The sequence below is a fragment of the Squalius cephalus genome (assembly GCF_949319135.1).
Source record: "Squalius cephalus genome assembly, chromosome: 20".
Classification (NCBI taxonomy): Eukaryota; Metazoa; Chordata; class Actinopteri; order Cypriniformes; family Leuciscidae; genus Squalius; species Squalius cephalus.
In genome coordinates, this window is record NC_137141.1 from 14,455,070 (window position 1) to 14,482,575 (window position 27,506).

The 27,506-nt window shown below is 39.0% G+C and overlaps 3 protein-coding genes across 22 annotated transcripts in view; all 3 read right to left on the reverse strand.

Annotated features, from left to right (window-relative positions):
* daam1a (dishevelled associated activator of morphogenesis 1a) overlaps positions 1–963 on the reverse strand; it is a 53,381-nt gene extending 52,418 nt beyond the window's left edge. For both annotated transcript variants that reach the window (XM_079853399.1, XM_079853397.1), the window contains exon 1: positions 878–963. The gene's annotated coding sequence lies outside the window, so the exon portion shown is untranslated. The remainder of the gene's footprint in view (positions 1–877) is intronic.
* A 7,575-nt stretch (positions 964–8,538) lies between these two features.
* sdsl (serine dehydratase-like) lies at positions 8,539–10,739 on the reverse strand. Its single transcript, XM_079854316.1, has 8 exons — positions 10,609–10,739; positions 10,232–10,399; positions 9,954–9,996; positions 9,705–9,844; positions 9,496–9,584; positions 9,194–9,421; positions 8,977–9,101; positions 8,539–8,889 (listed from the first exon to the last, which is right to left on the reverse strand). The coding sequence occupies exons 2-8, from the start codon at positions 10,391–10,393 to the stop codon at positions 8,699–8,701; spliced, it is 978 nt and encodes a 325-aa protein (XP_079710442.1). The 5' UTR covers positions 10,394–10,399; positions 10,609–10,739; the 3' UTR covers positions 8,539–8,698.
* A 377-nt stretch (positions 10,740–11,116) lies between these two features.
* ppp1r13ba (protein phosphatase 1, regulatory subunit 13Ba) overlaps positions 11,117–27,506 on the reverse strand; it is a 42,405-nt gene continuing 26,015 nt past the window's right edge. For 12 of the 19 annotated variants that reach the window (XM_079853611.1, XM_079853610.1, XM_079853596.1 and 9 more), the window contains 14 exons: positions 21,141–21,242; positions 19,294–19,468; positions 18,142–18,338; positions 17,426–17,566; positions 16,909–17,101; positions 16,092–16,223; positions 14,974–15,083; positions 14,436–14,868; positions 13,580–14,325; positions 13,158–13,295; positions 12,917–13,050; positions 12,620–12,786; positions 12,313–12,512; positions 11,117–12,148 (listed from right to left, as the gene is read on the reverse strand). In XM_079853611.1, coding sequence (XP_079709737.1) covers positions 12,107–12,148; positions 12,313–12,512; positions 12,620–12,786; positions 12,917–13,050; positions 13,158–13,295; positions 13,580–14,325; positions 14,436–14,868; positions 14,974–15,083; positions 16,092–16,223; positions 16,909–17,101; positions 17,426–17,566; positions 18,142–18,338; positions 19,294–19,468; positions 21,141–21,242 — 2,910 coding nt within the window. In that variant the 3' untranslated portion in view covers positions 11,117–12,106. Of the gene's footprint in view, positions 12,149–12,312; positions 12,513–12,619; positions 12,787–12,916; positions 13,051–13,157; positions 13,296–13,579; positions 14,326–14,435; positions 14,869–14,973; positions 15,084–16,091; positions 16,224–16,908; positions 17,102–17,425; positions 17,567–18,141; positions 18,339–19,293; positions 19,469–21,140; positions 21,243–24,879; positions 25,390–27,506 lie in introns of those variants that run through there. The other 7 variants (XM_079853599.1, XM_079853598.1, XM_079853595.1 and 4 more) reach the window with 4 other exon arrangements.

Below are 27,506 nucleotides of genomic sequence, written 5' to 3' on the forward strand. Positions count from 1 at the left end.
ACTCTGTCCAGACCAAAAATTAGCGTAGTAACAATTCTGCTGTGTTGTGAATTAACAATATCTTTCACAAATATTATATGATCAATAAGTTATGACAACGTTTTTACATTGCTTTAACTCATCAAAATAAGTTAAGCAATTTACACCTTTTTTATAAGTTATGCAAGATTCGTCTAATTTTTAAATCAGTTTAAAGTATAGCCTAAGTTGAAATGACTTAAACATCCAAGTTGACTGTACTTAAAAATTTAAGGCAGCAAAAAAAAATGTAACGTTACAGTGTAAATATTTTATCTGTGGGGTTTTACTTCGTACTTCGTAAAACATTTCATCGTACTTCATTATCAAAACACAACTCGCATCAAAAGAAACTTTCTGATACCAACATTTCTACTGCAGTGTATGAAAAGTAGATTTCCATTTGATTAATCATTAACTTTCCTTTGTCCTTCAAGAAAAGTAGCAAAAAACAGCTGGCAAAACAGTGACAACTACTGTCTGAATTAAACTCTCAAGTAAATCTTGCGTGTAAAGGAGTTTTAAATGGCAACATATATCAAACTGTCATGAGTTAGTGAGATAAACACAGTATAAAGTGCAGTTTCTAAAGTGAACTAGATCAAAGAAGTAAAATAATTACAAAAAGGTAGCGTTTGAATGCTGAAACTGGAAACAAACGCGTTTCATTTGTTTTATAAATCTGACGAGAATCACTCGTCCATTGAACCGCCGATTTCGCATGTATCTCTATGTCCCACCCTTTAAAGACAAATTACTTAAAAAGAAGTCCAAAGTCGGCTGTATTTACACTACTTGTTTTTCTGAACGTCTCATGTAGCTGTCAGTTTGACGTCTGAGATTGAGAACTTAACGTTACCTTGTAAACAGTCCCATCCTCCCCGCGAACGCTCTGAGCTCGTGCGCTGCGCTCTCATTCCCCTGTGCAACAATACAGAACGACCCGACAGGCAGGTGACGTCATCCCTTTTGGCTTTGTGATTGACAATTAGTGCGCATGCGCAACCGTTAGGGACGCATGTTTATGCGGGAAATGTAGTAGGCATACTTCATTTTCTTAAGTAGGCTATGCCTTAAAGGGAAAGTTCACTCAAAAATGATGAAAAAAAAATGTGTCATCATTTACTCACCCTCAAGTTGTTACAAACCTGTATGAGTTTCTTTCTTCTGCTATGGGAACCAGACAGTTGACTTCCGTAGTATGGGAAAGAAATACTATGGAAGTCAATGGGGAGCAGAAACTGTTTGGTCACCGACATTCTTGTCGAACAAAATGAACAAAATGTGTTCTTTTGTGTTCAGCAGAAGAAAGAAACCCATATAGGTTTGGAACAACTTAAAGGTGTGTAAATGATGACATTTTTAGGTGAACTATCCCTTTAAGAAACGAGTGTTATGGGAAAGTGCCAAAACAGTGGACATTTAAATCACACTTAAAATTTTAAATTAATTAACGACATGCATTGCTCATAAACAGGTAAATATAGATGGTTGTAAGTCTGTAAATTACTACTGGCCTATTAATAAAAATGCAATTATGTTAATATAATTAATTAAATATTACACTAAGACAAATTTTGTATTGTACATGACCTATAATTTGTTCATTTTACTAATATAAATTTAAAGCACTTCTCAAAGACAGTATTAGTATATCTTACTTTACTATTTGAAATGTTAAATCAAAGATCAATGACATTTTTTTTAGAAATGTAAGTGTAAAAAGTAATAATACCAATGTGGTCACAAAGCTTTCTTTTCCATTCTGTAACATTGAATCACAACAATGATTTCTGTTATAATAGATGAAAACCCTTCATTGGTGGAAGTCTTGCCAAACTTTAAGGATTGATTTGATAAACACCAAATTAGCTTACGGGATAATTAACATAAAATGGGCACTAATTAGCAAAGCAAATCTGAAATTTCAGACAAATTTGCCAGGGCTGGATAAATATTCCACTCCAATTGCATTTTATTAGTTATTTATTTATTCATTACAGTTGAGTTCTTTTTTATTGTACAAGACTTATTATTAGACATAGCTATTAAAAGTATTTTTACAGTAAGATGTAAAGTCAGATGCAATTATCAGAAGCATGGCAGTGCAATGAGTCAATATAAAGTGCATAACACATAAAAGATGAAAAATACTTATTTTCCTTTTTTTGTGTACTAGTATGAAATACCAATTGAACATTGACGTCCCATTAACAGCCTTTCCCAAAATACTTCTGTATACAGTAAGTCATGTGATATTTAACGTAGCACTCATTCCACTTAAAAGCAACTCAAGGAAGAGATCCATACGATTTATTAAGGCAAAAGCAGGCCACAGACAGACTTACATGGGATTATGGGAATGATTGTACATGGTGGGCTGTCTGGTGGAATTACAGGCATGGCAGCAGCTGGTGATGGAGATTGGGCCATGGGGCTACACTAACCCATGATCGAATTTTAATTCCCAAAACTGCATACTGCCTGCTCTAATTTATTTCCAGAAATTAATGTTAGTCAAAAAATTAAGACTCACCAGAGTTCCTGACTCTCTGAACATGAGTCCGAATTTTGAATTGATCATTAATAGGCAACATTGGTTAAGATAGAATTTATTCACACCTCTACTATTGAATCCAACGTATCATCAGCGCTCGGATTTGCTTCCATGGTGCCGTCAAGTGCGACTTGCAGTCTGTGAGGTAAACTAAACGCTATTGGCTATTTGAAAAGGGGGAGGAGCCAAGCAATATGTCCCGCCTTAGCTTCCTGTTTCAGTGGAAATTACGACAACACATCATAGAAAGCTGCGTATTTTGTTCCAAGGCACTTCAGTGGGCCGTTATCCCTAGATTATTGTGATTTTTAACCCCAGTTTTAAACCCAGTTGAGGAACTTTTCACACGTGTAATTTAAGTAGGGTTAGTACCGCTTTTTACCCAGGGTTATGAAACCTTTCAGAGGAACCGCTTTTGCGGTGTCATCACCGCTACTGCCATGACTATGATGACTTTGCCCTCTGTTATCACTCTCCTATGCACTTTCCACATCTTTTACTTATACATATTATTAAAAAAAAAAGTTTACAATTTCTGTCTCCACTCCCCGCTACAACTGTACATGATCACCATCTCTCCTTCGGCTATTTTGGCAACAGATCTTTAGTCCGAAAACTCACCAAGGACAACTTGGCTTTCCACGTGCCTCATTGTCTTGGCAGTCTGTAAATGTCTTTTCAGAAGCCAAAGCTGTATCCTCAGAGTCAGTATGCCAGACTAGAGCGTCATGGTTGGAAGGAAAGTCTGTTTAATGTATAGAGGGCTTCTAAGGACTGGGGCCGAGAGTTTTAGAGGTGTGTAAATATTTAAACAGGTCTGCATATTGTTATACAGGAACTAATAGGAATGAGGCTGTGCTCTCTATAAGCGGCTAAAAAAACAGCTCTTTAAAACTGCTTAAGCCAGAAGGATTCTCTCTGGATTACATGATTTATCCATAACGCCTGTTCGACCCTTAAAATAACACAGTAATTACTGATTCTGAGCATAATTCGTTAGGAAATCCCTGTATATTACAACAAACTACACTGAGACATAAACCAATGCAAATACAGCATATATGACATACACTATCGTTCAAAAATTTGGAAGATGTTCTCTTGTGCTCACCAAGGCTACATTTATTTGATCGGAATACAAATGCAGTAAAACTCTAATATTGTGAAATTTGTTACAATTTAAAATAACTGTTTGATATATTAATATATTTTAAAATGTAATTTATTCCTGTAATGTAAAGCTGATTTTTCAGCATTATTACTCTTCAATCTTCAATCTTATTAGTCTTCAGTGTCACATGATCCTTCAAAAATCATTATAATATGCTGATTTGCTGCTCAAGAGACCTTTCTTATTATCAGTGTTGAAAACTGCTTAATATTTTTTCAGGGTTCTTTAATGAATATAAAATTTTAAATGCAGCATTTATTTGAAATGTAAATCTTTTGTAACATTTTAAAGGTTATTACTGCCAATTTTGCTTAATTTAATGTGTCCTTGATAAATTATTAATATCTTCTTCTTTTTTTTATTTTTGCAGCCTCAATATTTTGGTATATGAAACATTTTCTAAAAGTACCTATTATAAAACTTTTCTATCAAGATACTAGATAGTTAAGGCAATAGTTACTCTGACATTACTCACTTTTGAGTTGTTTCAAACCCTTGTAATATTTAGCAGAATGTTCAAGCTGTTAATTTCCATAGAATTAAAGTGAAAGGGGACTGTTGAGCTCCAAAAATGACAATAAGCACAATAAAATATTTAAATGAAATATACATTTATTGTTGTATTTCATGTCTTCTGAAGCCATTCAATTGGTTTGCGTAAAACAAAAACGCATTATTTGCTCAAAAACGTCCCCTCTGCAGCTTGCCCTTCCACATTGAACTAAGGTACATCAAGACAAGTTAAACCACGTTTGACGTCATCGATGAGACATGATGACATCAAACCTGGGGTTCTGTCCCTGTTCACTTTCTTATGGAAATGAGCCGTCAGGACTTTCTGCTTTTCCACAGAAGAAATAAAGTCATATGGTTTTGGAAGGACATTCAGTTTTGGGGTAGCTGTTCCTTTAACGCTATCAGATAGCACAAATATTCTTTACAAAGACATCAACTTCAAGCATTAACTTCCTGCATATCATTGCCTTGTGTATTTAACAACCTCCAGAGTACAGATAAACGTGGCCAGAAGTAGAGTAGATTATCTGTGGGGCTCAAAATCAATCTCTCGGCTTTGATCTGCATTTAACCCTTAGGACTGAAAACTGTGAGAAGCTTAAATGCACTCTCATCGTAAAGCCAATTAGGTATTTTCAATCTTGGCAGAAACTTTAATACCAACAAAGAGCTGGTTCCCTAAAACGTTCTCTTATTCAAGCTATTCAATAATGTATAACTAGATAAACATTCTCATGTATCAGTCATTTCAAACAATCATCAATCAATGCAAAAAGAACATTGCTCATGTCAGAAGCAGGACAATATCTTAACCACAGTGAAGTATCTTGTATTGCCTGGCATTCAGCGCAGCATAAAGCCTGTAATGTACCACAACCACAGTCTCTGTTCTAACACAATTACCTGCCTTTTCCCAATCACATGACAAAGCACTTGGTAATTTCATCGTTATTTACATGGATCATGAAGTCCACTTATAACAGCCTTAGGAAACAAATCAGCTCCTGAGTTACAGCCAAGTGGTTTACATTATACTCTCACATTTTTGATTTATTTATTTATTTCTGTAGGCCTAGTTCCAATACCAGAAGACTTTGTGTGTGCACAAGAAAATATATATAATGAGAAAATATACACTCACCAGCCACTTTATTACACCTATACAACTGCTTTTTAATGCAAATATCTTAGCCAATCACATGGCAGCAACTCAATGCATTTAGGCATGTGGACATGGTCCAGACAATCTGCTGAAGTTCAAACTGAGCATCAGAATGGGGAAGAAAGGTGATTTAAGTGACTTTGAACGTGGCGTGGTTGTTAGTGCCAAACGGGCTGGTCTGAGTATTTCAGAAACTGTTGAACTACTGGGATTTTCACGCACAATCATCTCTAGGGTTTACAGATAATTGTCTGAAAAGGAGGAAATATCCAGTGAGTAGCAGTTCTGTGAGTGGAAATGCCTTGTTGTTGCCAGAGGTCAGAGGAAAATGACCAGACTGGTTAGAGCTGATTGAAAGACAACAGTAACTCAAATAACACTTGTTACAACCAAGGTCTGCAGAAGAGCATCTCTGAACACACAACACGTCGAAACTTGAATCAGATGGGCTACAGCAGCAGAAGACACACCAGGTGCCACTCAGCTAAGAACAGGAAACTGAGGCTACAATTCACACAAGCTCACCAAAATTAGACAACAGAAGATTGGAAAAACGTTGCCTGGTCTGATGAGTCTTAAACATGACGATGAGTTGACTACTCAAATGGCCTCCAAAGTCACCAGATCTCAATCCAATAGAGCACCTCTGGGATGTGGTGTGTGGGATTACAAATTTAAGAATCTGTTTAAGATCTGCTGATCTTGTCCTTACATAACATAACATGAAAAACTAAGGTGGAGTAGGCTACATTGAATTTAGCATTTTAAGGTGCAAAGCAAAGTTTCCTGCAAGAGATTCCTGCCAGTCCTGTTCTCTTTATTGTAAGTCAAATGAGCCAGATTACTGAGAGTCTCACCTTTTGTCTTTATTGGCTCTTGGAGCCCCTCTCCCAATCTTTGAATTAGTTAGATTCTAGAGTCTGGGGTGGGTTGCTATTACTGTATACTTCATTTGCATGATTTGTTAAGGTCGTCAGCCAGGTACTTTATCTCCATTTCTAAGCACTGCCCCTAAAATCTAAACTTTAATGTACACTAGTGAGACTTGATGACTGCAGCTATCAACAGCTCATGTTCTCAATAAAGAATCCTGCTGAAGATTCAACAAAATCTCCTGGTCTTCGCTTCTGAAGTTTCCAACAGGTGGAACTGGAGATTCTTGCGATAAACCAATCAAACGAAAATAATTAAAATAGCTCAACAGAACTAATGTTTCAAGTGGTTTCCCCAAATTCAACTGAAAATGCAACTTGTCATTAAAAGAGACTTCTGCAGTCTCAAAATTATTCAACCCCCTCATGGCAAACATTTTTAGTACTTATAGTAGTAAGTAACCTTTTGCTGTTATGACCAGCTGTAAACAAGATGTATAACCAGCTTCTGGCAGCGTTTCTGAGGAATCTTAGCCCATTCCTCATGAGCAATGCCTCCAGTTCAGTAATATTCTTGGTTTTCTCCTAGGATTTCCTGATACTTCAATGAATCCATCTTGCCTTCCACACACTGCAGGTTTCCGAGCCACCATCATACTTAACTGTAGGCAGTGTTCTTTTCAGCATATGCTTCATTCTTCTTCCTCTAGACATACCGCTGATCCATAGGGCAGAAAAAGTTTCATCGCTCCACAGAACAGAATCCCAAAACTTCTGTGGCTTATTTATATGATTTTGTGCCTCTGCTATCTTTTTGTATCCTGTTCCATGGTTGTGAAGGGCGATATTCTCTTAACTTTTTGGACCATTCTTTTGACTTACCCATATTTCTAACATGCAGTCAAAGGTGGCACTCAACAAACTTAGCCAGTTCAGATATTTCACATGTTCTAGCTAAAGCACCCTAGTGCAACTAATGAAGCCCTTGATTAGTTGCATCAGGTGTGTTTGAGACAACACCTGTTTTGCAGATTTGTGCTGTTGTGAGGGATTTTATTCAGGGGGTTGAATAATTTTGAGACTGCAGAAGTCACTAAAAGTTGCTTTTTCAGTTGAATTTGGGGAAACCATTTGAATCATTTGTTGTGTTGAGTTATTCAATTACTTTAGTTTGATTTGTTCATTGCAAACAGCTGAAAGTCTGTAAATTTGGCCAATAAACCTGATTTGCAATGGGGGTTGAATAATTTCGATTACATCAGTAATAACTATTGTAATGGACTATTGTAGGCTAATGCTCTCCTAGCAGGTCTTCAAGCTTGCACTGTCAAACCTCTGCAACTGATCCAACATGCTGTAGCTAGAGTGGTCTGAAGAGAGCACACGTCACTCCTCTCCTCACAAAATTGCACTGGTTGCCAGTTGCCGCTCGCATCAAATTCAACTGACTTTTGCCTACAGAACAACACTGGCTCTGCTCCCTCCTACCTAAACTCATTACTACAGACTTACGTGCCATCCAGAAACTTGCGCTCTGCAAGTGACTGCCATCTCAAAGAGGCACAAAATCTCTTTCTCGGACCTTTACCATGACTGTTCACTGCTGGTGAAATGATCTGCCTAACTCAACCCGAGCTGCTGAGTCCGTGGCCATTTTCAAGAAACGGCTGAAGACGCATATTTTTCGGCAACACTTGATCCATTAATACTAACATTTTGTCTTCTATTCTATATCTATTTTCTTTATAATTTTTTATTTTTTTAAAAGTAGGCTACACGTAGCCTACTGCGTTACATTAAACTGGGAAGGGTATAGCACTATATTGTCCTATTGTTAGTTTAACTGCTTCTATTGTTCTCATTTGTAAGTCGCTTTGGATAAAAGCGTCTGCTAAATGAATAAATGTAAATGTAAAAATGTAATAAAGTGGCTGGTGAGTGTGTATAAAAAGATATTCTTCTTTTTTTTCTTTTAGTAGTGATTTTCATCTCTGAAATCACTAAGCTGAAAATAGAATTTACATTAAGAAAACTGTTAAAACCTTAAGAATGCTTCTCTTCTCTTCTATTATTATCATTATCATATTTGTAGATTTGCATTTACACTGTCCAATATCTCAAAATTGATCAGAGCATGAAAAAAAGTTTTTGCCTGAAGTGTCTTGCTTAAAGCAACACACATCAAAACGACAAACTTTAGCACCACCTGCTGGTCACAGGTAGTAAATGACAACATTCAACTCCTTCAAATGATTTTATCACACAAATAGCATTTCACTAAAGCAAGGTTACAGAAAATCCAAAGAATATTGGTTTTAAATACAGCAGATTATCCTTATCTTTTGATTTATGCAACACAACATGTCAGTGCTACTCAGTGTGAGAACGTAAAGATGTGGTGGTCATTTCCGTATGACTGCCTGTAGATGCCGAAGCTGAGGCAGGTTCACACTGCCACCCCCACACACAATCATCACCAGCGGGTCGAGCAGTTTAGGAAGGCGTCCCTCCTCCTGTAGCCTCTGAATGAGTCCGCTGTATACAGCAGCCAATGATGCTCCGCAGGCTAACTCAACCAACACACGCTCCTCATCTGCATACAGTATACAGTAATCGATAGCAAAGCAAGCTTTGTTGTTATTGAGCTGTTTGGTGGCCTTAATCATAGCAATGAACTTACCCAGGAACAGTTCCACTGCCTCCAGGGCCTGTAGATCTGTCACCACCTCTGAAATGACATTGGGACGTTTGCTGTACTCAAACGCCTGCTGGCATGCCATTTTTGCTCCCAAACACGTTGCTTCACTTGCAAGCACAAGCAGTCAATATCAGAAAGATTCAGTTAAGCAAACAAAAAAAATGTGTTCATGAATTCAAGATGATTTGTTCATTTATACCTTGTAATGTCAGGCAGCATAACCAGATCTCTGGCTTTCAGAGCAACATTTAGACAATCGGCACCCACGGTCTCCATGCATAGGACAGGCACATTGCCCCAGCCTACCTCATCCAGCCCTTCCATCACCCCGCAAAACAGACCACCACCCCCTACGGAAAGCACTATGGCTCCAGGTTTGGATGGCAGTGAGGCCTTGAGTTCATGTACAATGCTGGAATGACCTTTCCTAAGAGACAGGTTGTTTTTTTTACAACTTTTCATTTGTGTGAAAACTTAAACTATTTATACATATAAACTCACCAGACCAGAGGATGGTTGAACGGGTGTATTACAGTAAGACCTTCGCTTTCTGCCAATCGTAGGGCCTCAGCATTTGCATCATCCCATACCTACAACGTCACATAAAAACATTGTCATGTAAATGATTTAAGATAGGATAAGACAACGTAACTGCATTATATCGGGAATAAAAGGGATTTAAGATAACTGTGATGGTATTTTGCTCTTGCCTTGCCCACAACTTTGACTGTAGCTCCCTGGTCCTTAAGTTTTTGAGCTACCAGTTGAGGCGTCGATGAGGGCAAAACAATGGTGGCTGGCAGGTTGAGTTTTCTTGCTACATATGCTGTGGCCATACCAGCATTACCACCTACATATACGCACAGAGACAGAGAGATAGAATAGGCCTACATGATTTAATAGGTTAATGGTGCCCATATGACTGGGAAATACATTTTAATGTTTACCATTACACTCACCAGAAGAACAAATGACACCTCTCGACTTGTTTGAACTTGCAACCTTATAAAGGAATAAAAAATATGTTTATCAGAATAATAGGCTATATGCAATCGTTCCTTTAATAAGCGCTAGAGGGCAGTGTGAACGCGCACTAGAGGCATAGCAGTGTGCGGGAAGTAAACGTTTGATTCAGTGAATGATTTTCAACATCGTTAACATTTAACAGCTTTATGTGTTTAGTCAAACAAATATTGTGGTGCTTGATTTGATGAAATGCACCGATATATTTCCTCACATTTTGACACATGTGTCCTATTCCACGGATTTTGAAGGAACCGGTGGGTTGTGCGCTCTCCATCTTCAGAAACACGGTAGTCCCCATCCGCTTAGACATGCCCGCGCTCTCGAGAAGTGGGGTGACGACATGAAATCCATTTTGTTTTGACATTTTGCTCATAATTTTCTGAAATACAGTTAATACGGGAGGAAGTGGACAACCGGTTACGGTGGGTAACTGTACAAACTGTGACGAACATTTTGAGAAATTTGAGATTTCCAGCGTTTTCAGTTGTAGCCTAGGTTAACCTGGGTTTTCTTAAGCCATGCATTGCACTTATGTTAAGTTTTAAACATATATACAGACAATTTGTATTTTCACTCTGGTCTACGCACCTATTGCGTCGTGGCGTTGTATTCTCTTGAAGATGAGTAGGTCTAGAAGTTCAAAGTTCGTTTACTGACAATAAAGCAATCGAGCACTAATGAACGAATGTTCAAGACCGCTAGATAAACCATGACAGCTTGCGTAATTATGTAATGTCAGGTTAAACTAAGTTACTCATTCATGGGAGTACCCTGCAATGATTTCCTGAAATTGAGAAACATATGTCTAAATCCAATATTTAACTAAACGTATTAAATAGCCTATTAAAATTTGTATGATACTTCTCAACTGCTTTCTAATGGTCTATTTTTCTAAATATATGATAAGCATTTATTTTAAAGCTAACAAAGTAATGAAGTAAAATAACGCAAGAAAAAAACTTCAGACATATATCAAACTTCACAACAAATGCATCTATGTTGATATTTCAAGATCAAAACCCCAAAGAGTAGGCTACACAGCATCATACTCCTGCATAGAATACAGGCTGTGAAAAAATCCAGTCAATGCAACATGTGACTTTGTCCCAATGTGGAAATTTTATTGTGCACATATACATGACATTGCATTAATGGCTCTTGTATGGCAGCACAAACACAAGGCAGATCCTGCCTGTTTTGACAGCCATAAAAGTCTATATCAAGCTGTTTAAAGAGTTTTTTTTCCATTTCAATTAAATAAACAACCTTTAAAAAGGGAAAAGATCATGTAGCATAAAAAAATCAAGCCCAACTTAAATAAAGCATGGAAATATAGGTTTTATGTGATGTGTTGTCAATATCCCCTGGTTGATGGGAAAACAGCCACTGCATTAGTTTTTATGGCATCCGTTTTCTTTCAGCATCCTTTTAAAACTCAGTTCCTCATAGATGACTACACAATTTCACCTCCATCAGTCCACATAATTCTCCACACATAAAAATATACATGTTTCCATTCCAGGCCACTTCCTTATTATCCATCAGAAGCTTGACCAGCCTCAAGGTCTCTTCTAAACACTTTCCAGCACTTTCCTTCCTTTTCCCTGAATCAGCAACTTCCTAACCGTGGGAAATGAAATATCAGTCCCTTCAGTTTCCTCTTCGCCTGATGATAACCACAGAGCACAAAACACTGGAATCCAAGACTGCATACTCTGTCACCAACTCTTATCATCACATACACGTCCCGTTCTGACAGTAACATCCCATTCTTAAACTCTCTCACACACACATATACTCAGGAGGTTTTCACTGTGGAAGAGGTCAGAAAAGCTAACATGTTCCTCAACAGATATATGGGTAAGAGGGATACTGCAAAAACAACACATCAAAGTGACGAATAAAATCTGGGATGCAAACGGAAGACCACTGAATTGCCCACTCTTCGGTTATTCCCTCTTGTCCAGCATCAGACGTTCTCCATCATCTGTGTGTTCTGTGTTGGGGTGATGGCAAAGACAGGACGCCATCCCGCAGCTTCATGCCAACTGCTGTTACAGGAGCTTGCGCTGTCTCTTCTGGCCACCTATGCCAAGGAACGTTGCCTGGGTTTGATCCTTGGGTACAGCTACAATGGCAACAGTGAACAACAATTACTGATGGAGAACCTGCCTTTTAAACAAATTTACAGGGTCGATTCTTTCTCATTCTATGCCTTACATTGAAACAAAATATTGTAATGCATAACAGTGTCATTTAAGAAATAAATGCATGCCTATACAGATATCGTACCCCTAACAAGTTGCGTGGTACGTAACCCTCCTTGTCATTAAGTCTGGCCCACCACCACTCTGTCTCGCTGTCATCCCTACGACTCATGATGGTAAGAGCATCGCCCTCATGGAAGGACACCTCATCTGCACTCTGAGCTTCATAGTCCCACAGGGCATAAACCATCCCTTTATTCATTACGCCCAGCTTCTCCTGTACACCTGAAAGGGAAATACAGATGAATTTGCTTTCAAAATCATGTACAGCCCCTACTCTAGAAACTCTTAATAGTAAAAATAACAAAACCAGAAAATGTGTCTGATATTACCATATAGAAACTGAGAGCACTGGACATAACCCTCCTCCATCTCTTCGCACTTGTCTGCTGCCGTCTCCACATCACTGATAGTAGTGGCAAAAATGGCAGCTCCAGACTCCACCAGCAACTTGCAAAGATGAACATTGTTGCATGAAGCTGCACAGTGCAGGGGTGTCCTGATCACAAAGTGAGATAGAGTTAGCAACTGCTAACATCACTTTATGAGTGAGAATTTCATATCTGTACAATATGAAATGACAACAGATGTTCAATATTCCAGTATCAGACAAAAGTGATAGTCCTCACCATCCATCACTATCTGCTGCATTGACATTGACCCCAAAGTCCAGCAGGAATTTTACAATATGGTGGTGACCTGCACATACCGCATTATGGAGAGGGGTAATACCCTCATCATTTGGAGTGCTGGGATTGTTCACCTGAGGATGGAGTAAAACAAACACAATTTGAGAAGGAAACAGTTGACAAGCTACTACTGAGACTAGTTCAAGCAAGGTGTAAGGGGCGTATGGCAAATGAATAGTACCTCGTAGATAATCCTTTGCACCAAATCAAACTCGCCCTCCAAAGATGCATCCAAAAGCAATGCAAGAGGATTGAACTTGACCCTCAAGCCATGACCTGTCCTCTCAGAGCCAGGCTTCTTCAAGTTGGTGCGCTTGACCTGCAGTGTGAAAAAATCTATTAGTTTTCATATTTCAAAGACTAACATCTTGCCTTTTGAGCCACATCTTTTGAAGAAGAAAAACCCCCCAAAATGAATATATCAGAGCTATGCTAATTGATATAGCCAACAGTCTGATAAACTCATTCTGCTACCACGGTTAGGGTTAAAGGATTTCTGCAGGACTCTTTGTATGGATGTTGCTTGTGAGTCTCACAAAACTTTTTGCAGAATGAGGGCTACATCTAGACATGACCCTAACCAACAAGCTAGAGCCAACTCACCATAGATGCACCAGGAGGAGTGCCTGACTGTGCTGTGGTGTCCTGCTCTGCAGGGGAATGGGCTTCTGGTACTGGACTAGATTGTGTGTCCACATTTGTGTGGTTGTTGTTATGATTGTCCTCATGGTTGTCCTTATGAGAAGGGTCTGAGGCACCATCCGCCTGGGCACCCCCTGAGTCACTACATAGATGTGTCAGCTGGTTCTCATTGTCATCAGCTGTAGGTGACACAGAAGAGGTGGGAGGAGGGATTGAGATTGGCAGCTCTGCTGAAGGCTCAGCTAACATGCTTGACTCCATCAGGTTCCCATTGGCAGTGTCCACATCACCTAGGGCTGTGGCCATGTAGTTCAAAGGACTGTCAGGCTGGTAGAAAGGTGTACCACCCACTCCATTCTCAATGCCCCCTGCAAGGGTGTTGAAGCGCTGATATAAGAGCTTCTGGATGTTAGGTCCACTGGGTCCTTCTGGTTCTGTGATGGAGCTTCGCTTCTTCAAAGGTCGGGGAGCATTGGATAATTTCCGTCTCAGCACCTCCAGGTCAATGTCACTTTGGTAACGGAGAGGGGAGTGGGCCACAGGGGTCAGTTTGGTGGGGCTGAGAGGGCGAGGGATGTTCTCCACATTGGGTGGAGGTAAGGGAGTGCTCTCTTGGGCCTCTCTGTCGACCTCATCTGTGAAGGACTGCTGGTAGAGTGGAACTGGAGAGGGAGAGGTGGAGCCTGGTAGAACTGGTTTTCCGTATACTGGAAGCAAATTAAAAGAAAGCATATTGAATAGAAGGGAACATGCATAATTATAATATGGAAAGCTAATTTCCATACCTGTATGTGGAACCAATGCAAATGCTTCTTACCTGCTTTAACAGCAGGTCTGCTGCTGCTGGAGTAATTTTTGGCTGTAGGCTGCTGCAGGTACATATTGTATATTGAGCTGGAGTTCATAGTGGCAGGACCCTTCCTTGGAGACTGGGGCCGGGACCCTCTGTCTGGAATAAAGGGACGCACCGCCACAGCAAGAGGAGGCTCTGTCCTCTCACCCTGAGGGAAGAGGGCTGATCCAGACTGAGGTGTAGGACTGGGAGGCACTGTTATCCGCTGTTGGATCAGCTGTGATGAGGAACCAGAGGCAGGGGGTGTTCTCTGCCAGCCTAAGTTGCCAGGAGCAGAGCGGGGCAAAGAGCTGGTGGCACAGACTGTGGAGTGATGGCCTGCACTGGGATAGGTTCCATAGATGGGTGGAGGCTGCTTAGACAATGCTGTTACTGTCCCTAACAGCTTAGGGGCTTCCTAGTGAAAGAAAAAAAAAAAAAAAAACACGAGTTAAGCAAGACTCAAAAGATGTCTTTCAGTAGAACTTGTGCTTAAGTTCTACGGAGGACTGTTTAATCTCACCTTGTCTGAGGTACCCATCTTGCTGCTATGATCTTGACTTGTGTCCTTCCAGTCTGGAGGTTTTAGAGGAACCCTATTATTGCTGAAGGAGGGCCAGATTGCATCATTGGCTGTAGGGAGCACAGCAGTATGAGTTAGACTGAAACAGACAAAGACGTGTATGCTCTTTCTCCAGTCAGCCTCATTATGACACAGACTGACCTGCTCTTCAGGTCATTAAAGCAGGAGATGAGTCTCGAATGGGACTACACTCACATCTCTGACCCCTGTGACATCAGGACACTTCTAATCAGTGGCTTGAGTGGGGTATATTTCTGTCCTGTCCTCTGCACAGATCCAGCTCTCTTTGGGTTAAATGGATTACTAAGCCTATGTGTCCAAGTCCACTGCTCTGCTTGTCAAAGCCACGGGCGATGACGCATGTTTATCCCATCCGTCTGACAGATACGCCATCAAACTCACTGGCAGTCGACTGCCAAGTCCCACAAAGGAGAAATGCAGTGAAGCAAATGACTAAACTCTATCACATATGGGGATTTCTTTTCTCGAAATAGGTCAAATTCTTCCTGGAATTAAATATGCTAAAGGTTGAATACAGTCCTTTGTTATGTATTCTTAAGGCCAGCCTGACATCTTCATGACTACTTACAAAAATAAAGTTGTTACATAATAGCTACTTTTTTTCCACTAGTTCAGTTCAGGGTTTTAGGAGTCATGTGGATCTAACTTTAGTGACTACTGGGATATGGAATAGTAAGTGTACTTTTAAGTGTGCTTTTTAAGATCAATAATGGTTGGGGATTACATTGCCATTTTATGAACTTTGTTTGTCAGTACCCACGAGGTAGCACATTATGCAAAGGACTTGCCTCATGGGTACTGACAAACTAAGTGCAAGCTAGTGTTTTTTTGTATATTTATTATGTCAGTGTGTGTGAATAATTTATAATCAAATCAATTCACCGTGTCTTTATATATTATTTATCTAGAACATAAAATCAAACATGGTTTTTAAATGTCTTATAAAGGCAAATATCTGTCTTGTAAGTAGAAGTGCAATCCTGTTTTATGCACTCTGATCAAAGATTTCTTCTTGATATCATGCCCAAAAAACTCACTAGAAGTACAGTCGGAGTCTGTGGGGGCCTCTGGCCCATCTTTAGGCTCTGAGGATTGCACCAGAGGGTCCACTATGATGTCTAAGTCTGAGACCTTCCATGGGCCTGCAGGCATCCTCACCCTGTCTTCCTCTGTCCCGCCGCCCCCAAATGTGACACACAAGCATGACAAACGAATAGGGGAGGAGATAAAAGGTGACAGACATGAGAAAATGAAAAAGCATGTTAGCGATAAAGGCTGGAAAAAACAAACATAAAGATGTTTTAGTATGACATTGATGAGAATATCTGAATAAAGATACATTTCGAAACTTGGTGCTTATGAGCTCCCCTTTTAGATGGAAAGAGATACTGCAATTCTTCATCCAACTGTATTGTTAGCACTATGATGCCAAGAATGATAAAGACTTGCTACTGTGACATGTCAGGAAAATAAGTGAAGCATAGAAAGAAATCTGAACTGAGCTGAATGAATGATTTTACAGTAGTGGTGAGAAAGAAGATTCATTTTCACAAGGAAAGCCGGTGAGCAGAGTTCTGCTGTTGAGTGATTGATACACACAGCCTTCAAGAGGCAAGCATAATGAGATTATATATCTATCATCATTTATGTAGTACTATCTTGCTCATTGGGGTCATGAACCATGTATACCCATATGATGCTCATCGTTTTACCACAGGGAGCTTATTTGGACATTTCTGTGTAAGAGCACCGAGACTTTTCTCAATGATGCATTAATCCCTGGACAAATCTCCAGAATTCCTGTAGCAGTTTATGGTTACAAAATTCTGTCAAGTTATAAAAGGAAAGACTGACCTGACTTGGAACGAGCATGGTTGACTGTAGCAGAAGTGGCGAGAGACTGTGGCTTCAGGGGATCAGGAGGTAAAGTGTAGCCTCCTTCCTGTCTCCCGGGTACCGGTATCTGGATGTAGGGACAGACTGCTGCCACCCGCCCAGAACTGCCTGGGGTGGGCTGAGGGGAGGGAGGACCACTCATTCGGCCAAGCTGTAGAGAAGAAGAATGGTTAATCAAACCCCATAGAGACAAGTTTGCAAGAAACGGCTAGTCAATACAGTACTAGTGTTCACACCTAAAAATATGCAGCGTTTATATCAACAAACACCACTGAATGCAATTTGTATGCATATGAGAGGTCAAACACTTTGCTTCAAAATCCTTTGAGCTTAAAATGCTGGGTTTAACTAATTCCAGGGTCTCTTTAAAAACCATTAAGTAATGATTTACAATGCAGCTCAATGTAATATTACAGATCTGGTGTACTAATCTGCATGTGGCACTGCAGTTGCAGGCTGGTTCTTTATCACTTGCCTCTGCTTTTTTCTTGTAGAGACGCTCTCTGAGGTCCCCAATACGCTTGTCCATCATGGTCACCTCCATGTTACGCTTGTTAAGCATATCCTTGTGTTGCTGTAGCTTGCTGTTCTGTTCCTGATTTAGCTTGTTCCGGATCTAAATGTTAATACAATCATACATGCGTCATACACACGCATACAGAACTGATGATTATGTTACTGCATCTGAATATTTTCCCCATCTCATCAAATGTCACATGTTTATGCAACTAATGTCTTTGGAATTTGAAAACACGCTATAATCTGAATATTTTATGCAATATCACTCTGGGGCGCAAACTGTACCACAAAACACTTCAGAGAAGATTTAGGAAAGAATAAACAAGTGTGGCAAAACAGGAAAGCGCATTAAAATATATAAAAAAATCACTGGGGAATAAAATCGTTTTTGATGATCAAACTGCATTAACGGATTAAAAGAAAGTCTATTTCCTATTACTTTTCCCAAGTGAGTCCAATATATTTAAGATAAACAGTCTGACTTAGTGGCTAGTTTGATTCCGATGGCCATTCGTGTTATCATGAGTTGCTGCACTGGAACAAAAACAACAAACAGCATCACAACCACCAACACATGGTCTCAGTCTTTCTCTCTTTCTTTGTGTATCCAATCAAAGTTAACAAAAAAAGTTCTATACTGTAGTCTGTACAGTATCACATCATGTAGCCTACCTGCAGTTCCTGGTAGAGTTTGCGAAGTTCCAGTGCAGCATTGCTGGTCACTGGTCCCCCCAGAGGCTGTAGTCCATTGAGACGCCCCCGTCGCAGATCGTCTAGCTGCTGCGTGAGCTGGTCCACCTTGACCATGGCCGACTGCAGCTCTGCCTGCTTTTCCTGGAACAGGCTGCTAACATGCTCAATTTCTGCAGCTGAAAGACACACACAAAGCATTCCAATTATAAATACACAATCGTAGTGTGCAAATGGATGCACGATTGTTGATACGCTTCATATACTATAAGTTAGTGTCTGTGTATTTTTTAAGTGTGGGTGTGTTCGAGCAAGTGTGGGAGTGAGGTCCAGTGCAGTTGTCCACTCTCCAAGTCCACATGCCATAAGACAAATTCTCAATAGAGAGGAATGGGATTGTGATCCTGGTTTTTATCTCATGAATGTCATGAGGGGGTGAAATCTTCCCCAGGCTCTTCCACACCCCAAATAGAACTCCCTGTTTCAAAGTTCAGAAATGCTGTTATTGACTGATCCACTGCCAGGAACAGAGAGGGAGTGGACGGCAAAAGCAACTGGAGCAAGGGATGAAATTCCACTGTGTGCTCTAACAATAGTAATAAGCGTTAGTTTCAGACCTAGCAGTTTGATTTCTTTAGAGAGACTTTTTTTGTGCACAGTTGCCTTAGAATGGCAATATGAACGTATTACAGGGACAATCACCCTGGAGGAATCTGAGGTTAAGTGCCTTGCTCAAGGGCACAATAGAGTGGTGCAGGGATGACGTCAAAACCCAGAAGTCTAATTGGCTAGCGGTTTCCTGGAGATTTTCCTATGGGTTTTTTTTAAGTAAAATAAAGCCTGTGGTAAACATAGTTTGAAGATATTTTGAAGTTTTTTTCAACATTGTAAACTGCATAGCGTGTACATTTTGATTTCATATTGACTTTAACCACTGTACCACATCACCATAAAAACACAGTCCTGGGCTAAAGGACATATTAGACACTTCAATAACAAACAGATATTGTACTCAATATTATAGTCGGTCATCATACAGCATTTTAATGTTTCAGAGAACATATATAAGTAAAATCAGTTTATAAAGTGAGCAATCTAAAGTGTTTTCAAGTCTGTTAACATGGCTGTACATACACAGGTTGCCGTTGATGAGTTTGCTGTAGTCCACTTGGCCCCTCATGGCACGGACCTTCTTGAGTTTGGCTTCTTGACTGTCCACCCTTTCCCTCAACCTCTGGAGCTTCTCACTCTCAGACACGGACTGGCCCTGACGTGGGTCCTGTTGCTTCAGATACCGCAATCGTTGCTCCTAAACGCGGAGAGGAGAAGAAACGGAAGGACAGGAGAGGGTAACGGTCAATTTCAAAATGGGGGGGGGGGGCATGCTCCACATATCATTAATACAGACACGTAACAGATCAACAAAAGCCCTTTCTCACACCTCACTACGCACAGTGGAGAGCTGTGAGAGAATGGGATGGATACAAAAAGGAAGGACCAGGTAAGATGGTAAGAGAAAAGAGACAGGAAATAAAAGAACATCAACTTAATTTAAGTGCCAATTCAGATTTTGTGTTAGCAGAGACGCTATTACATGTACCTTATAAAAAAATACAAGAGAATCATACTGTAATTACTCCAACTGTGGGATATTACAACATAACACACCCAAAAAGTGAATGTATGATGAATGAGACTGAAATAGAAAGTGGAGGGAAGCACAGGCATTCGTGCTGACAAGCACTTTCAGGTCTGCTTCAGAAATACAAATACAAAGCCAGGCCTAACAGTCCCAGAGTGTTGACTCGACACAATCCAGTGTTAAATGAACGGACAAACAAACAAAGCGTGTTTTTAACCACAGGGCTAATACCTTTAGTTACATAAAACATGTTTGTTTGAAATATTCATGCACTTTTTTTTTTGTATTCTTTCATTTATTTTTGTTTTTATCTCTATACAATGTTTAAAGTTGTCTGACGTGATGAAAATTGCCTCAAATCTGCATTATCTATTCACAAATAATTTGTATTAGCAATATAAAACCAATAAAAATGCAATAAAAAATGAGCAATTCAACAACCACATCTACCTTAAAAGTTTTAAACAGACATGCATTTGTTTACCTTACAACAGGTGAGTTAACTTGATGGCTTCTTGATACTTTTTCATGAAATACACAGTCCCATATACTTCATAGATCATAGCTAAGCCCTCTTGTCTGCGCCCCAAGCATTCTGGTAGTTTTTTTTTCCCCGGGAACTGACTACACCTTCACGAGCACACGTACATGGCATCCACACTCAATCTCCAGTGGTCTTAACGTCCACCCTCTTCCTGACAGCTGCGGTTCCATGCTGATCTCATATCCTATGTGAATGGAGTCTCTTTCCTGTTGTTGTTTAAGGAAAATAACTTTGCAACACGCATATTCCCTCCAGTGCTAACCTAAGTGTGATATTCAACCATCACACGCTGACCTCAAGATAATATCTCCATCACAGAGACAAACTATTCTCAAAACACAATATCAAAAGAGCCGAATTAACCGAATGACGCCAGGCTCAAGTGCACTATCTGCACAATTAAAATGCAAATCATTCAGGCTTTTAGAAAATTCCTGACATGGCCGCATGGAACCAGGCTAATACAATTAATCAAACATGACAGTTCATGCACTCCCCAGATGATATGACCATGTGTTCACATATGCCCCTTATGCATGTGTGTACACCTGCTTATGGCGAACCACAGGGGTCTTCGTTTTAATAAGCAGAAGTCAGCAGACCAACAGAGCACCATTAACAGATCTGAAAATGACTCTAAAATTAAAGATGCATATCTTATCCTAAGTAAAACTGGACTTTGGCATAGGACAGGCCATTTCTTTTCAATTTAACAGTCCAGACATAAGAAGAGGAAAAAGATCGTAGACGTATGAATAAATAAAGAGATAAGAGGCTTCATATGGTGGATCCTACCTTAGCTATCAGCATCTGCTGCTGTGTTTCGATCTGCTGCTGCTGTCGCATTGCCATCTCCTGCAGCTCTGACAGTGTTAACTCCACACGTGGATTCCCCACCTACACACACACACACACACACACAAAGTAATGTAAAATCAGTTTTGCAAACAAACAGGCTGAACTTCACTTGTTCAAACGAAACAAAAACAGTTTTTTTAATGAAATCTTTCCAATAAAATAAAAATGATCAGCCGTCTTTAGAATCAAATTAGTTTCAAATTAGTAGTCAACAGACTATATTACCCAATGCTGATATTCATCTCACAATATATGTAATACAAATTAATGGTGACAAATGAGGTGAAATTAGATAAAAATCTAAACCAATATTTACTTTGATTTACTCAAAAATATTAAGAAAATAATAACTAAATAGGCCAAATATTGGCTGCTTAATTATTATATTGGTTTATAACTAGTTAAAATCAAATGCAATCTTTTCTTAGGTATGTTGTATTCATTGTCAACTAGACAGGCAATATCTAAAATAAATTCAATCAAAGGGTTACAAGAAGAATTTCATTATATTTATTTTTAGATTAATTTTATACTGGTTATACTGGTGCTGTTCTGTATGTCTGACCTAGGGGCCGTTTACTCGACACCGTTTTCAACTAAAAACAAAAAAATGCATTTTGGTCGTCCTTTTTAAAGACGACAGCATTTTGGCGGCCTAAAAATGCAAACTTATGAAAACGGATTTCAAATTGCAAGTTTTCAAAAATGAATGTATCGTGTAAACTACAAAACGCAAATTTGTGAAACGGTGACGTTATGCGCATGTGTATTAAGTTTTCAGTAGTGTAGGCGCATAGTGATTCTTTACAAAGTGACATCGCCAACTACTGGCCTGGCATGCATAATACAGCATTTTTAGTCATTTTCCCGGATCCGTGTGAATAGGGATAGTTTTGACTGTATGTAAAAAAAAAAACGTTTTTAGTACATTGTTGTCGTGTAAAGCATCTTACACGAGCTGAGCAGGTACAGCTGGTAGGGACCTTAAATTACCATATATGTTTTTTGCATTTTTCATACTAGTTTGTGCCAGCAACTGACCACCATTGTCCATCTAAAACAAGTTTAGAATTTAAACTGGTCCAAGCTGTTGATTTCAGCAGGGTAGACAGCTGTGTGGCATTGAGCAAAATAAATATCGGCAGTAAACAACAACAACTCAACAGGTACAATCAGACAAAAACATAAATCACCATAGAATCACGAGGAAATGTCTAGAGAGACTGAACAGGATGCTTACAGTTATGCCATGTCCTGTAATTGTGTAAACTCACCAATAAACACACCATAACATTCATTCACTCATACTTAACAATATAGGCACACTCAAAAGAACAATTAACAAGAGCCTATTTATTCAAATATTCCTAAATATTCCTTTCTGTCTGACATATCAGTATTGCACACGTTCAAAATAATTGAGTCACTGGCTTCTCTCAATTCCCATAACTGGCTCACTGCACACATGTTATACTTATAATGACTAAAACATCTGACAGAGCCCAGTGAGTCAGAACAGTACTGCGAAAACCTCATCAGTGGAGGGTACATTTATCTAAATGATCTCACTGAGGCATCACTGAGATTTTTTTAAGAAAAGTCAATGTGGCAAATCTATGATCAAATTAGGGCTGGCTAGAACCGGCACTAAGTATTCTCCTAGAGGTCTCTGTGCTGTCAGATAAAGCAGAAATACTCAACTCTGATAGTCAACTGCACTGGTGTCTAATAGGAAAAAGCTATCTGTTAATATTCACGTTCAACTCAACTGAATAATGCAGCTGATTTGAAATGAGCCATTTTTGCAGATTGGCGCTCAGTACTGCAGTCAAGTTGAAGCCAATCACCTTCAGCTGTAAATACCATGTGATTAATTACTTGATTAAATGTAGCCTATAAGGACATACTGGGAAACACTTAGCAAAGAGTCAGGCAACATTACAGATCATTTACCATCAAAAAAACAAAGGCTTTCTCTGCCATTTAAACACTCAGGGAAACATTCTTTCATGGAAAAATCGACATTATTTCAGGGAGTGACGTTTTTGGAATCTTGGATGTTTGCCTCTTTGAAAGGATTTCGGCTGAAATGTGGTACTAGCCACAGAAAATGAGGTCACCCCTGGGGCCGTTCTGGTGTTGGTGAGCACCTGGTGCTTCTGATGGAACAGGACCTCTTTTTAGGATGAGATCGCTCACAAAGAATTAAACACACTCACCTATTACATTATCAACCCACCTTGCATAAACTGAAGCATGAGGAATATTTTAAAATACCTTACAGCAAAATGAGTGATTTTGTGACTAAAGCATATTAAATTACATTTATCTACAATAATATTGTCTATTCTCTCTTTACCTCTACTTTTCAGCCTTTTTCACATATGACATAGTCCATTAGGTCATCGCCCGCCCGCAGCCACTGCTATTCATATCTCGCCTGACAAATGAGCCATAATTAGAGTACTTTTAGTTCCTCGTGTCACAAGAACCATTCTCACAAATGCTCTTTTAAAGGGTCTGACATGGCAACCCCTGAAAACGACAGTGTGTACCAAAAACTTCAATTCATCACACTTAGTTCATCACAATTACTACAGAGAGAGAATTCTGGCAAATGGATAGTTGACAAATAACATGTGATTTAATAAGTTTCAGATCGTAAAAAGTTAAAGATAGAAAGATTTATTTATTTTGCAACATATTTTGTCATGTCAAATAAAAATTTCTTTGTGGCAGGTAATATGAATTTTTTGTCAAAGCAAATTTATTCAGAATACATATTTTATCTAAATATACATTATAGTATATTTTATCTAAATATACATTATAGTATATTTTATCTAAATATACATTCAATGTTGGTGCATTGCCGATATATAAAACCATGCAAATTATAAACCATAAATTATTATATGAAGCATTTCCCCAGTATGGTAGCTATAAGGAAAAGTGAAGATTTTTCAACAAATAGTGATAATGAGCTTTGATATTACAAATATTACAAAATGGCTGCAATTGCAAAACGATGGCATTCAATATTCAAATATTTTGCCTGATATAAGGTAATAGGAGAAATCCTAAAATATAATTTTCCATATTAGTTTTACCTCTATCACATTTCTGTGGCACCGTACTCTACATTCACTTTTTTCCCAACATCAAGATATATATATATCCTAGGCTATATAGGACCAAGAGTAGGCTATATTTTAAGGGTTTTTTTGTTTTGCTTTTTTGTGCCATTTTTACCTTTTTGAAGCTTACAGAAATCGTTCAATTTAGTCACTCCACTAATATGAAATCACAAAAAATGCACTTATAATAATTATACATATTAGAAAAATGCCGTTTAAAGTAATTGTTGATTGATGAACTACAGCATTTCGCCACTCGCTGTCTGAAATGTCATGTCAAATAATACCCAATTATTAGCCTACGTCAGGTAAGAAGGTGAGAGCATCCCTTCCCTTTGCATACTGTTGTGATCTATCAGCTCATATAACTACAACAAAGTATTATCCAACACTTTGACAGTTGTCACAACTGGTCAATCCTTCTTCCAACAAACTAACAGTCTGAAAATTTGAGTAAACCGGTTCTGTGCTTCCCAAATCAACGCTACACAGACCAAAGCTTAAGAATACACTTAAAAAAGGGGGGGCGCGGAAATTACCTGGTGAGAGTCCCAGGTTATTCTGCATGATCGGACCTTAATTTTGCTGCATTGTCCTTCAGCAGTGAATTCCTGCACAGTCTCGACGTGGTTCCACTCCATTTCTAGCAGTCAGGTGCGCGTTTCCGAGAAAAGCATCGGTGTGGACGGATGCAGTGCAGCTGTAGTATGCGGTGTTGTGCTCGTTATGAGACCCCAGAGTCACACTAACACAGCCGCAATCCTCTCTCCAAAAAGCAGGAGTGAAGTCATCCAGCACATTAGCGATGAGTCAGGCTGTCATCCCCACTCCGCGCGACTGACTTTGCGTGTTTTTGCTTACTATACATAGTTAGTCTCGTGACTCTGATGAGCAATTACAGTACATTAAACACTAATATGTTGGAAAGAAAGGCGTGACCTTTGTAAAATGTTAACGTGAATCTGTGATGATGGAGACTGCGTAAGTTTTTTTTCCCCCCTCAGGCTCAATTTTGACGTGCAAGCACTTCTCTTGCTCTTAATGTGTGTGCGTGTTTCTCCTGCCCGGAGTAGACTGCAGTAGTGATGTCTGATTCCTGAATGAGTCGTTCTTTTGAGTCGGATCTTTTCAAAGAATCGGTTGAACAAATTCACAAACCCGGTCTAAGCGATTCATTTAAACGATTCTAAACATCACACTTAGGCTACAACTGAGAAACCAACTAGCCTACTGCTTTGATCAATATAATCAAAGACCATCACATATTTTTCTTTCTTCATATTGTCTTGATACATGTCTAGTTAATATCACCATATTTTAGTATTGCCATTGTTATAACAATATGTAGGCTATGTATGTAGCCTAGTACATATTGTTTTTTCTATGGCTACTTGTTTTGTATTTTTAAATTGAATTTAACAATTTATCAAGGGAAATTGTATCACCAACATTCAAAACAAACCCCATGACTAACAACTAGAGCCTCAATTTGGCACAACATTAAATTACGAATAGATAAGGCCTTTCTGCCGGATACAGTGGGCGAATAAAGGAATATGGTTCTTAGATAACCTTTATGAGGGAGAACATGTGGTCTCATTTAATTATTTGAAACAAATTTACAAACTATTCGAACACTTACTTTTGGAAATACACTGATAAAATGATTTTGTGGTCAAGGAAATACTACAGAAAAAAAGTATACCAAGTATTGAGGTCTCCGTGTTCACATGGCAAAACTTCTGATATGTAGACACGGTGTCTCACACAATATCTATTGTATTAATTACTTAGATATTTCTAAGTAAAGCATATACTTTAACAGTGTGGTTTAATTCAATGTTATAGAGTGAAATATATTGCAAAGGAAACTTCAAATAAATAGATATTACTCAACCTTTTACTAGCCAAGTAAAAATTACTTATTTTCTTTGTTACTTTCACTTAACTTAGTTAAGTAGTTTACTTAATTCCATATGTGAAATTTACTTAAAAATATGCGTGTGAAATTTACTTAAAAGATATTTGTGCAAAAACTTGCCAAAGAAAAATTAAGTACATTTTACTTACTGTTTTTTCTGTGTACTTCCAAATAAGACATTGTCTCCATGCAACTCTTAAAAATGGTCTTGAACGGATGTTAATTTGAACAGATCCTAGCAGATTGGCGATACCGCGCTATGCTGGTGGTGTATGGGGTGATGATTAAGTTGGGGTAAGAGGTAAAAACCAAAACATGTCACTGTAAAAAATAAATAAAAATTAACTGATGTTGTTCATGTTCAAAAAAGCAAAAACAAGAATTCTGATTAACTTTAGCGAATCGTTTTGCTTAAATGATTCAATTAAATTCTGAACTAATCGCTGCAACTTGAAAAAAATACATTGTATTTAAGTTTATGATTTCAACATGGCATCTAGGCCTACTTCAATTTTCTACCGCCAATAATTTATTTTAGAGGTAATTTACCAGAGCAGTGCGATTCGGTTCAAATGATCCGAGCCAGGCGGTTCAAAAAAATGATTCGTTCGCGAATCGGACATCAGTCAGCGCGCGCACCCACGTACACGCACACACACAGAGAGAGACCCCTCCCGGGAGCGCCGCTATCAGACTGCCCGTGCTGCGCCACAGCTGCCCCGCACTCACTCACTCCCAGATGCGTGACTCTCCAGAGAATCTGACAATAATGTTTGCAGCTTTGCGACACAACTTTACAGCATGCATGTGCTTTAAAATACGCCATGCATTACAGTGCACAAGAGGACGCTGATGAAATGGATATTTAACAAGAAAACGTCAATTTAACTTACATAAATTGCCATAGTAGCCTACATTGACACCATGCTACATTTTACTCCTCAAAAGAGGCATACTTTTACTTACCATAGGCCCTACATCCAATATAATGTCATGCATATCATAAAGGTGCATATATATATATTGCCATTAAAATAATGCTGAAATAGCTCACTAAGAAAGCAACAATGGGTTAAAATGCACAATTTTAAAATGCATGTCTTTCGGCAAGATGTGATGATGTGGGCAATGTGGCAAATCCATATTAGTATTCCAACAGCGATGAGCAATTTAACAAGACAGTTTTTGTGCCAGTAGGATGAAGTATCTTGGACAGAAATGGGCACAGTCGATAAGTGCTATAAT

Coding starts and splice junctions, on each gene's coding strand:
- sdsl (XM_079854316.1), bottom strand. CDS start 10,393: ATGAGCAAAATGTCAAAACAAAATGGATTTCATGTCGTCACCCCACTT. Junction 9,585..9,704: donor CAGTCAAAGTTGTGGGCAAG/GCAAGAGCAAAA, acceptor GTGACGTTGTAG/GTATGGGATGATGCAAATGC. Junction 9,422..9,495: donor TTCAACCATCCTCTGGTCTG/GTGAGTTTATAT, acceptor CCTGTCTCTTAG/GAAAGGTCATTCCAGCATTG.